Source organism: Trichosurus vulpecula, chromosome 3, assembly GCF_011100635.1.
Source record: "Trichosurus vulpecula isolate mTriVul1 chromosome 3, mTriVul1.pri, whole genome shotgun sequence".
Lineage (NCBI taxonomy): Eukaryota > Metazoa > Chordata > Mammalia > Diprotodontia > Phalangeridae > Trichosurus > Trichosurus vulpecula.
In genome coordinates, this window is record NC_050575.1 from 24,602,021 (window position 1) to 24,614,520 (window position 12,500).

The 12,500-nt window shown below is 39.4% G+C and overlaps 1 protein-coding gene across 3 annotated transcripts in view; it reads left to right on the forward strand.

Annotated features, from left to right (window-relative positions):
* Positions 1–2,999: 2,999 nt before the first annotated feature.
* ACSL6 (acyl-CoA synthetase long chain family member 6) overlaps positions 3,000–12,500 on the forward strand; it is a 72,112-nt gene continuing 62,611 nt past the window's right edge. The window contains exon 1 of one of the 3 annotated variants that reach the window (XM_036750512.1): positions 3,000–3,215. In XM_036750512.1, coding sequence (XP_036606407.1) covers positions 3,021–3,215 — 195 coding nt within the window. In that variant the 5' untranslated portion in view covers positions 3,000–3,020. The remainder of the gene's footprint in view (positions 3,216–12,500) is intronic. The other 2 variants (XM_036750513.1, XM_036750514.1) reach the window with 2 other exon arrangements.

Consider the following 12,500-nt stretch of genomic DNA (forward strand, 5'->3'; position numbering starts at 1 on the left):
ACATTTCTTATTGATGTAATTTCATTACCTACGGTATCTTTAAATATAATGTTCCTTCCCCAATGTAGTTTTCCTTAATTGTTTTAGTGAAGTTTTTTATTATTGTTTTGTCTAAGATCATGATTACTATTCTTGGTTTTGGGTTGGGTTTTTTGTTGTTGTTTTTTTTTTCTCTTTATTCTCCTGGATATATAACAGATTCAACTTCAGTCTCTCATTTTAACTGTATGTGAATCTTTGTTTTTCAAATGTTTTTCTTATAAACAATATATTGTTGTATTCTGATTACTAATTCTTCTGCTACCCTCCATTTTATGAGTGAATTCATCTCATTGATATTCATGGTTACACATTTCTTAGCTATATTTTTCTTTTCATCATATCCTACTATAGTATTTCTTCTTTTTGTCTCCCAACTTCTCTTCAAAAAGAAAAATATGGAGAAAGAAAGGGAATGTGATCAACACTAGGAATCTACAACTGGAGTAGTCCGATACCACTCTTCTGACTTTCCTGTATTCACTGAGCCACTGGATCAATGGTTCTTATCCACTCTTTCTCTTCTTTTAATTCACCACTTATCCTTATCCCTTCATTGTCAAACTTTGTTTTTCTTTTGATTTTACTCCCTCTAACTCTACCCTTACTCTTAAATCCCCCTCCCAATTCCCTGTATCCACCTGTTGACTTAAATGTATTTCTGTACCAGAGTCTGTCTGTGTGTAGCCTTCCTTTGCTTAATACAAGTAAGAGTGAGGTTCACGGGATGCACTCTCCCACTCCACCTCATTACTTAAGTGGAGGAGAGAGCAGCCGTGACAGGACCTCACCAGTGTCTGTTTCATTGCTCAGTCACCTACTGGGAATTCTGTGGTTTCAGACTCTATCTCCTGGTTTGCCCTGTCTAGATATCATGCTGGCTGCTGGCCTGTCCCTTTGGCACATCTCCTGAAGTAGAACATCCAAAGACTGTAGATTTTCTTTTCATATAGACTTAAGCTGGACAGAGAAACTCATTGGTGTTTCCTCTCTGGTTTTATTTAATTTACTGCTCTTCATTTTTCTGGGGGTATTTCCCAATAAAGCTAAACTTAGCTAGTACTTTTTTCATAGTTATCTTTGCTGCAAGTCCTTCTCCCTAGCTTCCAGCAGGCAATCATTATTCCCTCTATAGCTCTCTCCAGCTCCCAGAAGGTGGTGACACTAAAACCATTTTTGTAGGTATGTTGGAGACTAGGATGTTGGAGGTGGGGGGGAGAGGAATCCCAGTATGGCAGAAAAGAATTATTTCAGTTTCCCTACAACCAGAACATTATAGCTAAAATGCTGAGCAGACCAGGGTGTTTCTACTCTAAAGTTTCTTTCTTGTGGTTCATAGTAACCAGTGTTTGCACAGCAATCAGAAGCATAAATCCATCTCTTTCACTTTTGAACAAGTCTCCATCAATGATACAAGGTTGGACCAGGGTTAATCCATAGTATAATGCTCCCGTTTATTCCACTACCTGAGCAAAGCATTTCTCATCCAGGTCAGTGCTTACCAGAAACCTAAAAACTTGACATCTCTGCCCCCCAAACCCCACCCCCCACCCAACACACACACACACACAGCCTCCCACCCTGAGAGTCCCTCTGGTTCCAATTGGATTGGATTGCTAAAATTACCTGGGGCTATGTTCTGTGATTGTCATGAATATCATTTAATAGTAAGGGTAGGGAGCAGTGTAAGCAAAGACATGAGAATGAGAAAGTATAGGCTACTGTCAAAGAAAAGATTGTAATCCATTGTGTTTGGAGCATAGAGCACGCAGGAGGAGCAGTAAGAGAATTTGTAAAGATAGAGCAGTGAAATAGAGAGCCCTAAATACCAATCAAAAGAGTTTGCACTTTTCGTGTAAAGTAATAGGGGACTACTATGGAAAAGGGAGGGCCATTCAGTCATTCCTTTCTTACTTGTGCAGTGTAACAGAAGCAAAGAAGAAGACAGTTGTTTTTGGAATTAGGAAATAACTTTCCAAGATTTACCTTTTGTTAAAAGTTCCTAGCCTAGACCCAATACCTGAGCCTTAGAGAAAGGATGTGGCCAGTAACTGTGGCCAGTAACATCCATTGCTCATACCTCTGACTCCACAGGGCTGCCACATTCTGTTTTCCTCTATCCTCAGCACAGGGTTCTTTACCAACCTTGCATGTGGAGTAACTGAGGAATTGAAGGAGTTAACTACTTACCTGTGCCAGAAAATACAAGGAAAACATGATATGGGCTACTAACACTGACCTCATTCCGTTTCTTTGAACTATGCCCTAGAGATTGATACTTAAGTCAGCCTCTACCATATTAAGGGGTCGGAGGGGTAAGGTGGTAAGAACCATTTAGAAACTGGGGTTCTGGAAGTTAGGTGGACCACTTAAAAAAATCTACTGGGTTAAATTCTCTATTGACTTAAAGAAATGAAAATCTGAACAGAAGTATGTTTAATGATGAAACATTAAGCTCTTTGTGTGAGGCAAATGTGCTCTGTACATACATGCACACGATCCCTCAATATCTTCCATAAAGAGCCACTGCCCCAGAGAGTCATGTGATCCCCAGAGAACCCTAGAGACATCAGAACAAATACAAAGTCTGTCCCTTCCAAGATCATTCCCATCACCCTGTAGTCTCTTTGCCTTTGAAGGAAGGTGACTCTCAGAAACCTTCCCATCCTCCCCAGGCTTTCAGAATCAGTGCTTACTTGGATGTAGTGGCTTCTAGCCTCAAGGTACCCCTGGCTTTTGGTTTTCAGTTTTGTAGGGCTGCTGGGATTAGAGGCACAGTTACCCAAATCCCCCCACAGTGGATGCCCAGAAGTTAAAAGGACTCCGTGTGCTCGTTCCGTATTTGCCATCTTGTCTCCTTGGCCACCCTCCCATCTCCTTCTGCTCCTCCCCTCCTCCTGCACCACCACCCCCCACACACACCCTGACACTGATTCTTGTTTTGATATTTTATAGAATTTGCCCTTTCGATCCTGGAGAAGATGCAAGCTCAGGAGATCCTGAGGAGCCTACGTCTGCCAGAGTTGGATGATTTCAGCCAATTTTTGCGTAACTTGCCAGCCACCACATTAGTGGGGATCGGGGCCTTTGCTGCTCTGCTGGCCTATTGGTTTGCTAACCGACCAAAAGCTGTTAAGCCGCCATGTGACCTCCTGATGCAGTCTGAAGAAGCAGAGGTAAGACTAGGAGCCAGAGTATAGGTGGGGGCTCAGGAAAGCTCTGTGCTTTCTTGCATTGGTAAAGTTTCAGATTTTACTGTATTTGCCTAACAGAACTGATATCCTGCTGGTTATTACAAATTGCTGCTACTGCTTACTACTGTTACTGCCTGACGCTGCCACTACTGTGACTGCCTGATGTTGCTGCTACATTATTTACTGTCACCATTTGCTGTTGTTACTGTTTGCCACTGTTATTCACTTCCCCTGGCTGTTACTAGGATTGTCTTCCATTCTTGCTGCCTCTCACTATTACTGGTACTGCCTTCCATTCTCACCTGCTGTCCCTGTTTCTGGTCCTGCCTTCCAAGAATGACTTTCCTTTCCCTCTTCACTTGATGTATGACTAATCTAATCGTCATTTAAATCCTAAATCAAATGTCGCCTTCTCTCTACAGTTTCCTCAATCAGTAACCATCCCACAAACCTCACAATTTCATTATTCTTCTCTTTAATGTCCTTATATAATATTATGTAGAATTAACTGTGTTTGTATTTTATTCCTCTACTAAAATGTAAGTCCCAGGAAGAACAGGAATCGTGTCCTTTCTAAACTTCCCATGAGCCCTAGCTCCCAGAGCAGGGCTCTGTACCCAGTAAGTGTTTCTTGTTTTCCTGAACGAGTCAATGAAGAGATGGATGGATGGATGGTTACTGCCTGCCATTGTTTTCACCTGACACTCCTCCTCTCCTGATGTTAGTGTTTGTTTTGTCCTAGGGGAGAGTGACTCAGGGTGCCCATAGGTAATTGAGGGAAATTGAGCCAAGTTACATGCCCCTGAGAGGAATTCATTGGCAGCCTGGCAACAGCCTCCACACTGGGTACCTCCATGGAAGCAGGGGAATAAGGCTTTTACCCACCCTCAGGAGCAACTTCAGATGAAAGTGAGGGAGAGAACATTGTGGCAGAGAACCCAGAACTGGGGATGGAAACCTGCTGCCTCAAGGCCGCATGTGGCCTTTTAAGTCCTTGGGTACAGCCTTTTGACTGAGACCACGAATAAATCCTTTCATTAAGAGGATTTGTTCTGTGAAGTTTTGATTCAGTCAGAGGGCCACACTTGAGGACCTAGAGGGCCACGTGTGGCCTCAAGGCCACAGGTTCCCCACCCTTGACCCAGAAATTCAGCTAGAGCATGAGGGCAGTGTGTCCCAGGGCTCAGGACTGAGGACACTACATATTGGAACAGTCTAGTCAGGGTTCGTTAGGACACGGCTTAATCATCTTTAATGTGGGTGTCTCTCCCCTACAAAGGCTGCCTAATGCCAGGGATCAGCAAATTACTAGGGCCAGGGAATGGGACAACTTCATGAAACAAGAAGAACAGGCTCTGAGTTTGAATCCAAGAAAATGTGTGCTGAAGACTAGGCCGGGCCTTCACAAGGAATCTTTTTTCTCATATGGCTAATATCTTTATCATGTATTATTTATAATTATATAATCATATTATATATTATTGTATAATATATCATAACATAATACATAATTATTTATAATTATCTGTGTTTGTGTACTATTCCCCTACTAAGAGCAGGATTGTATCCTATCTAAGCTAAATGTATGCTCTCTAGCACCTAGCATACGGGTCTATAGTAAGTATAGTAAGTAAGCATAGTAAGTGGTTGGTGGGTTGTCTTTTTTTTTTAAAGAATAACAAATGTACCTGGATTTCTCTGAAATACCATAATCCAAGATACAGAGATGAGTCAGAGCAGAAATTCAGCCTGAGAAGTTAATGTCACACGAGGAGGCAGAATGCAGAGAATATGGGCCAGAAATATAATTAGAACTTTTCACACATAGGGCAAATACCACAAACTTGCCCAGAGCAAGTGGCAGGAAGAATGCCCTCATGTGAACTGGGCAAGGACAGAATGGGGCAAGAAACAAGGTCAGACCAGCCAGCTATCTGGTAGCTTCCTGTTTTAACCAACTATTCTACCTAACTAGGCTGTAAACTCTGCTGTTTATATACTGGTGAGGGATTACAAGAACAATCAGCACCTTCCAAACTTGGCAACCTAACGCAAAGTCCCAATCACCCTGCCTGAGTTATGGTATAGCACACAGATTGATGGAATCAAATCAATCAATTAACAAGGATTTAATAATGAAGATTTTTATGTATCAGCACTATGTTAAGTATAGGGAATACAAATACAAAAATGAAATAGCTGCAGCCCTTAAGGAGCTTACATTCTATCAGAGAAGAAAATGAACAGAAATAAATGTATACAAAATAAATAAAAGGTATTGAGAAGAACTAGAAACCAGGGCAAGGGTAGGGAACTTGTGGCCTTAAGGCCACATGTGGCCTTCTAGGTCCTCGGGTGCAGCCTTTGGACTGAGTCCAAGTTTTACAGAACAAATCCTTCTATTAAGGGGATTTGTTCTGTGAAGTTTGGATTCTGTGAAAGGGCCACATTTGAGGACCTAGAGGACCACATGTGGCCTCCGTGCCACAGGTTCCCCACCCCTGATAGGGGATCAGTGAAATAAAATGATGTTTAAGCTAAACTTGAAGTCAGTTAAGGATTCAAATGGGCTAAAATAAGGAGGGAGTGCATTCCAGGGCACAGCCAGTACAAAACATGGAAACACAAAGTGGAGTATCATTTATGAGGAATAGGAAGAAAACCATGGGGTATGTGTATGGAAATAATACACAATAGGACTAGAAAATAAATTGGAGTCAGATTGTGAAGGGTTTTAAGTGCCAAAGAGAAGTTTCAATTTGGTTCTAGAATTAATAGGGAGGCGCTGGAGTTTATTGACCATGGGTGTGGCATGGTCACACCTGTCCTTTATAAATATCCTTAACAGCTATGTGGAGGCAGAAACTTGAGGTAGGGAGATCAATTAGGAGGTGCTCCCAGTAGTCCAGGTAAAAGTTGATGAGGGTTTGAACTATGGTGGTGACTGTTAGAGAACAGAGGAAAAATGTGAGCAATGCTGTAAAAGTAGAATCAGGAAAATGTGGTAATTGATTGGATATGCGAGGTAAGGGAGAGTAAGGATCGAGGATCGCTCTAAGCAGGCATGTTTTGAAGTTAGCTCTAAATGACTAGCAAGAGCTGATTTTTAATTTTTCAGTGTAAGCATTTATGCATCTGAGCTTGAATTATTGTTTTGTTGGTTATCTAGACCTAAGAAAGTGTTAATAATGCAGATTAAAGTTAAAACATGCATGTTTACTTTCTTGCCCCCCAGAGAGCCTGGTTGTTAAATGCTGTATTTACCAGCACATCCCCGTATTGCTCTATAAACATTGCTTGAGCTTAGCAGAAGTTCAGTAGAAAATTCAGGAAATGAAGTCATCACTGGTAACCAAAGGCTAACAATAATAATAATAACTAGTATTTATATAGCGCTTTAAAGTTTGCAAAATGCTTTGAATTCATTGCCTCATTTGAGCCTCACAGCACCTCCACATCTAAAATTGTGAACTCAGATGATTGGAAAGATGATGATACTCTCATGCAATAGAAATGGAGAAGCCCAGAAAAGAGTTAGATAATGAATTCAGTTTTGGATGTGTTAAGTTTGGACATGCCTATGAGTATCGAGTTCAAAATATCCAACAGGCTACTGAAGCTGTGGGACTCTGGAGCTCAAGAGAAATATTAAGGTTGGATTATAGATTTGGGAGTCATCTACTCAGAGATCATAATTAAACTGATGGGAGCTGACAAGGGGTGTGTATGTGTGTGTGTGTGTGTGTGTGTGTGTGTGTGAGAGAGAGAGAGAGAGAGAGAGAGAGAGAGAGAGAGAGAGAGAATGAAAAGAAGAGGAGAGTTGGGACAGAGCTTCGAGGTGTGCTAAGTTAGTAGGCAGGATATGCATGATGGTGAGCCAAGAGAGCATAGTTTCATGACAACCTAAATAGAAGAGAGACTGTCCAGGAGGAGATGGTGATCATCAAGGTCAAATGATGCAGAGAGTAGTCAAGAAGGATGAGAATGATTGAGAAGTCATCAGCTTTGATAATTTAGAGATCATTGGTAACAGTCAGTCTCCCCAAAGTTTTGGCCTTTCTGGAACCTGCTTATATTCTTGACCAGATCTTTTAAACCCCGTGCTAAAAATTAATCAGAAAGGCACGTGACTTAGATATTAGGTTCCTCTTCTTAGCTACTTGCTTTATTCAATTTAATTCAGCAAACATTTGTTAAACATTCATGATGTACAGAGCATTGTTCTGGGAAAGAGGCAAAGCTCATGTGAATCGGAGTTCCTGCCTTCATCTAGTCTAGTGTGAAAATTAGATCAACTCTCCACTTCAAGTTACCTTTATTTTCAGTGGGGTTTGTGGCTACTGAGCTCCATTCAGAAAGTCTGTTGAGTATCTGCTATATACTCTGTCATGTGTTATTATTCAGAAGTCAACTGAAGTTATGCATATTAACACCTGAACTGAGATCTTTTTAAAAATTTGTTAACCCTAATGAAACTCTTAATAGGTGAGATTTTAGGCATTGTGACAGAGTGAAATGAAAAAAGTCAGGACCCTAAAGAAGCCAACCCCGGACTAAAAGTTTCTCCTTACTCAGCTCCTCTAAGTTTTACCTACTTTGCGTAGTATTTTCCCTTCCTTCAGTCATGTACCTATAAAATTTCCAAGTTTTTTCTCAAGTTTCCAGTTATGAGCAGTAGCCTGGATGTATGCAGTATGTGTTATTCATATGACTAAGTCGTTTGTAAGTGGGTTCTTTTGGTAAGGATTGCCTTTATTTTAAGTCCTGGATGCAATTTTGGATACAAATTTCCAATAAGAACATCAGAATTTGGTTCAGTTCCATTCCTAAAAAGGCCCTCACTTTCTCTGCAAGCGCTCAAACTAAAAAGATATTAGAAAAGGATGGATTTTATTTAATCTAATAAAAATATGTAGATCTATGACCTTCACAATCAGAAGAACTTTCTTCCCTTTTTCAGAGTGCCAAGCAACTCTCCCCTGTTGTTGATGCCACCTCCCCTCACAACCCACAATGACTCACAGTATATCAGTAAAAGAATGTCTAGGTTGCATCTTTTTTAAAATGTTTTCATTGATTTCTTTTGTTTCTTTCATCATCAAAGTTGTCCCAAGAATCTCCCTCAAGTATCACTCCTCCCAGAGAACCATCTCATATAACAATTGGTAATTTTTAGAAAGGAAAAAAATTAGCACAAAAGGATGTTGTACTTTGTCAAAGGGTTTTTCTTCATCTAGTGAAATAATCATGTGGTTTCAGATGTTATATATTTTATCATCATTAATTTTGTTGATTGTTTCTAATGTTGAACCATGCTTCAACATCCTGGTATAAATCCCATTTGGCTACAATGAATGATTTCTTAGATAAATTGCTGTAATCTATTTGACAGAATTTTGTTTAATATTTTTGAGTCAATGTTCATTAATGTGTTTGATCTATAGTTTTCTTTCTGTGTTTTATCTTTCCCTGGTTTAGGTATTAGGACTATATATTTAACTGCATATATATTACAATAGGATTCTAGTAGGGTGTATTCTTTTTCTATAATTTGCAAAGTATGGATATTAATTACTTTTAAAAGTTTCATAGAATTCTCCTGTAAATCCATCAGGATCAGGAGTTTCCTCCCCCTCCTCCCCTCCTTTGGTAGTTCCTTATAGCTAGATCTATTTCCTTTTCTAAAATTGAGTTATATAAGATCTCTGCCTTGTCTTTTGGTAGTTTGGATAGTTTATACTTTTGAAGACTTTCCTCTATTTCTTTTGTGTTCTTATTTTCTTTAACACAACTGCGTAATGTAGTCTGATTATTTTTATTTCTTCTAGTTTTGTTGTGATTTTCTTTGCTCACTTGTTATTTTATTGATTTCATTTTCTTCCCTCTTCCTTTTCATCAGATTAGCTACAGGTTTAGCAATTTTATTAGTCTTTTGAAAGAACCAGCTTTTAGTTTTATTTATAATTTTTATGGTTTTCTCCCCAATTTATCTATTTCCCCTCCTGTTTCAATGTCTTCTTGCTTGTGCTTATTTTAGGTTTCTTTATTTATTGGCTTTCTAATTTTTTAAATGCACATTCAGTTCATTCTTTCTTTTTCTATTTTGTTAATGTATGTTTGTAAGGATATGATTTTTTTCCCCTAAGCTCTACTTTGGCTGCATTCCAGAAATTTTGGTATACTGTTTCATGATTATCATTTCCTTTTACATAGCTATTGTTTATATGATTTGCTCTCTAACCTACTCACTATTTAGGTTTTCATTGTTTAGTCTCCCTTGTATCTTTTGTTTGCTATCTCTGAACCAATTACTATTTTTATTGTGTTATGGTCTATAAAGCATGTATTAAACGGTTCCTGCGTTTTTTCATTTGTTTGCAATATCTCTGCCTGATCTGTTTTTGTAAAAGTTCCATGTGGTGCCAAGATATATGTATAATGTTTTGAACTACAAATCTTTTGACCTATAAATTTTCAACTCTAGTTTGCCCAGAAATTTTTTAGCTCCATACTTTCCCTCTTTTTTGTCTTTCTGTTAGACTTATCCAGAACTGAAAGGAATATCAAAGTCTTTTGTCACTGTTGTGTTACTGTCTATATCATCCTGTAGCTCAGATAATATTTCCTTTATGAATTTGGACGCTAAGACACTTGGAACATACAAGTTTATTACTTATGTGGGTTTCTCATCTATGGTTCCTTTCAGCATAATGTAGTTTCATTAATTATCCTTTTTTATTTTTTGAATGTTTGTTTTTGTTTTTTCACATAGCATGATTGCAACTCGCACTTTTTTGGATTCACTTGATGCACAGTAATTTTTTCTATCTTCTCAGTTTTACTTTACATAGGTCTTTGTTTTTGAAATGTATTTCTTGTAGTAACAGGTTGTAGGGTTTTGTTTTCTTATCCAATTTGTCACTTTTTTAATTTTATTGGATTGGTCGATCCCTTCACATTTAAAGTTATGAGAGCTGGGTTTATATTTTCCTCCATCTACTTATAATATTGAGCTTTTTAAGTTATGATTTTTTTCCTTCTGTGGGAAATATGATACTATATTCTTTCAGTTATTCTACCTTAATCTTTTTTAAGCTGGACCTATGCCCACTGATTATTGTTCTCTCATCTCAATTCCCTCCTCTCGTGTTATCCTTTTGTCTTCAAGGTTTTGCTTATTAACTACATTTTTTTCCTGTTCTATAATCCTTCCTCCCTTGCTTTCCTCTTAGTTGAGTAGATTCCCTCTTTCTCTCTTCCCATTCAACTAGCCCTGTTTCTTAGTTTTTTTAATTTCATTTTTGTACTCTTTTCCAAAAATAATTTCTCTCACTCTCTTCATTATTCATCCTCTCTTTCTACCCTTAAAATTACCTGGTCTCTTTATTCTCTGTATTCCTCATGCAATCAAAGCTTCCAAGGTATCCATTCTAGGGTCTCCACTCTAGCCATTTTCTGCCACTCAGGGAATCAGAACAGCAAGTGGTACTGGGAATTGAGTTAATCGCACTGATTCTATCTTGTGACTCAATTCTGGAGCTAGCTCAGTTCCCTTTCTAATCAACTATGGGTCTAGTCCAATTTCTGTCTTGTGAGAAAACTTTATTCAATTCTGGGAATTGAAAGAAAACTTTATTGCTTTGTTCAAACTTAGCCTTGTGTGGCTGGGAAGCTGGACCATTTCTACCTGCTGCTTAGAAACCTTTAACTAAGGATCTAGATTATGCTGACCACAAACCCAGTCAGATCCAAAGAGTGATGCAAGGAGTTTTCTTTCAATTATACATTTCAAACAACCCATATGTCTTATCTGAAAACTGGCCCCATTCTAGTTAATCAGTTATCATTTTCATGTTCCTTTGATTGAATATTGGGGGAAGTGAGATACTTCTTTTTCTGATTTCAGGGAACTGTACCTACTCGGTCTCCTCCTCCTGATTTGGAAAGTCCTTAATCTTTCTTCCAATTAGAAGTCAGATTACCTACTTTTGTATTCTGGTTCATTGTTTTCTTTTAATCAATTGGGCTTATTTGATTAATTGTTTTTAATGCCTGGTCCTGATTTGTTAGGAAATTAGCATGTATTACTTAAATAAATTAATATGCTGAGAAGCTCAAACCTTTGTGTCCTTAGTCATTCTAGCTTTCATTCACCCACCACACCACTGCCTTGTAGAGCTTGCCCTGATGATTTATTTTTCCATTGAGCCTCAGTCCCAGAACAATGCCAATTGTTGCAGGTGTCACAGAGTACACTTCCCCATATTGGGGTCCTTTCCCCACAACATCCCTGATTATACATCCCATCACTGATAGATACCTCACCCCTGTTGACTTCTTTTTCTACATTTGCCTTAAAATCTCCTATGTGGGTTCATGTTCTATCATGCCCCAGGTGCCAGTTGCCCCCAGAGGTTCCAACTTTCCCCTTCCTGAGGTAGGATAAATAGACCTTCCAAGCACCAAATCTTCCAAACCACACCTATCACAAGGTCCCTCTCTTCCTCCATAAAAGCATTTATCAATGGAATCCCCTCCTATCACCAAAGTAAGATGTCCTACTTTTCCTCTCTTCTCATTCCATCTCCCCTTCTCCTCCTCATCCATTCCCTCTGTAGGCTTTTTGAGTTCACGGGGGCCACCTTTCCCTCATTGCTAGCCCTCAATTTGACATATCACACATTCATTTCTATCACATTACTCCCCTTCCCTTTTTATTTACCCTCCCATATTAGAATGTAGTCCCATTTGATTCACCTGTAAGCAGGGTATTGCCAGGTTTTGCCCTTAATACTCCAACCTGCCTCTTCATTATTATTTCCACTGCACTTGCACCTTCACCCCATCTCTGTGTACATTTAGAAAGAAGTTTCTTACTGATCTCTCCGCTATTATTCTGTTGCTGTTGCTGTCCTTGGTTGTTACGGGCTCCTGAAGCCTCCTAACTATGCTCATGGTTCCCCCCAAGCCCCAGGCCTTTGCCTAAGCAAAGGACCTGATCTCGCAGACAATGAACGGGGCGGGAGCCGAATGATGGTGAAATGACTCCAAATTTTACTTCAGCAAGCAGCACCTTTGTATCTTTAGTGACGCAGGTACATTCTTTGGTTACGTGGGTGAAGGACAGGTAAAAATCAATACACCTGGGTACTAGGACCGCCCCAACTCCGCCTACTCTCCTCCCCTTCTCTTCCCGGGCTAACCCGAAGCTCCCTGCGGTCAGGCAGTCCAGGCAAAGAACCGGAAACTCCACGTGCTCTGGCAAGC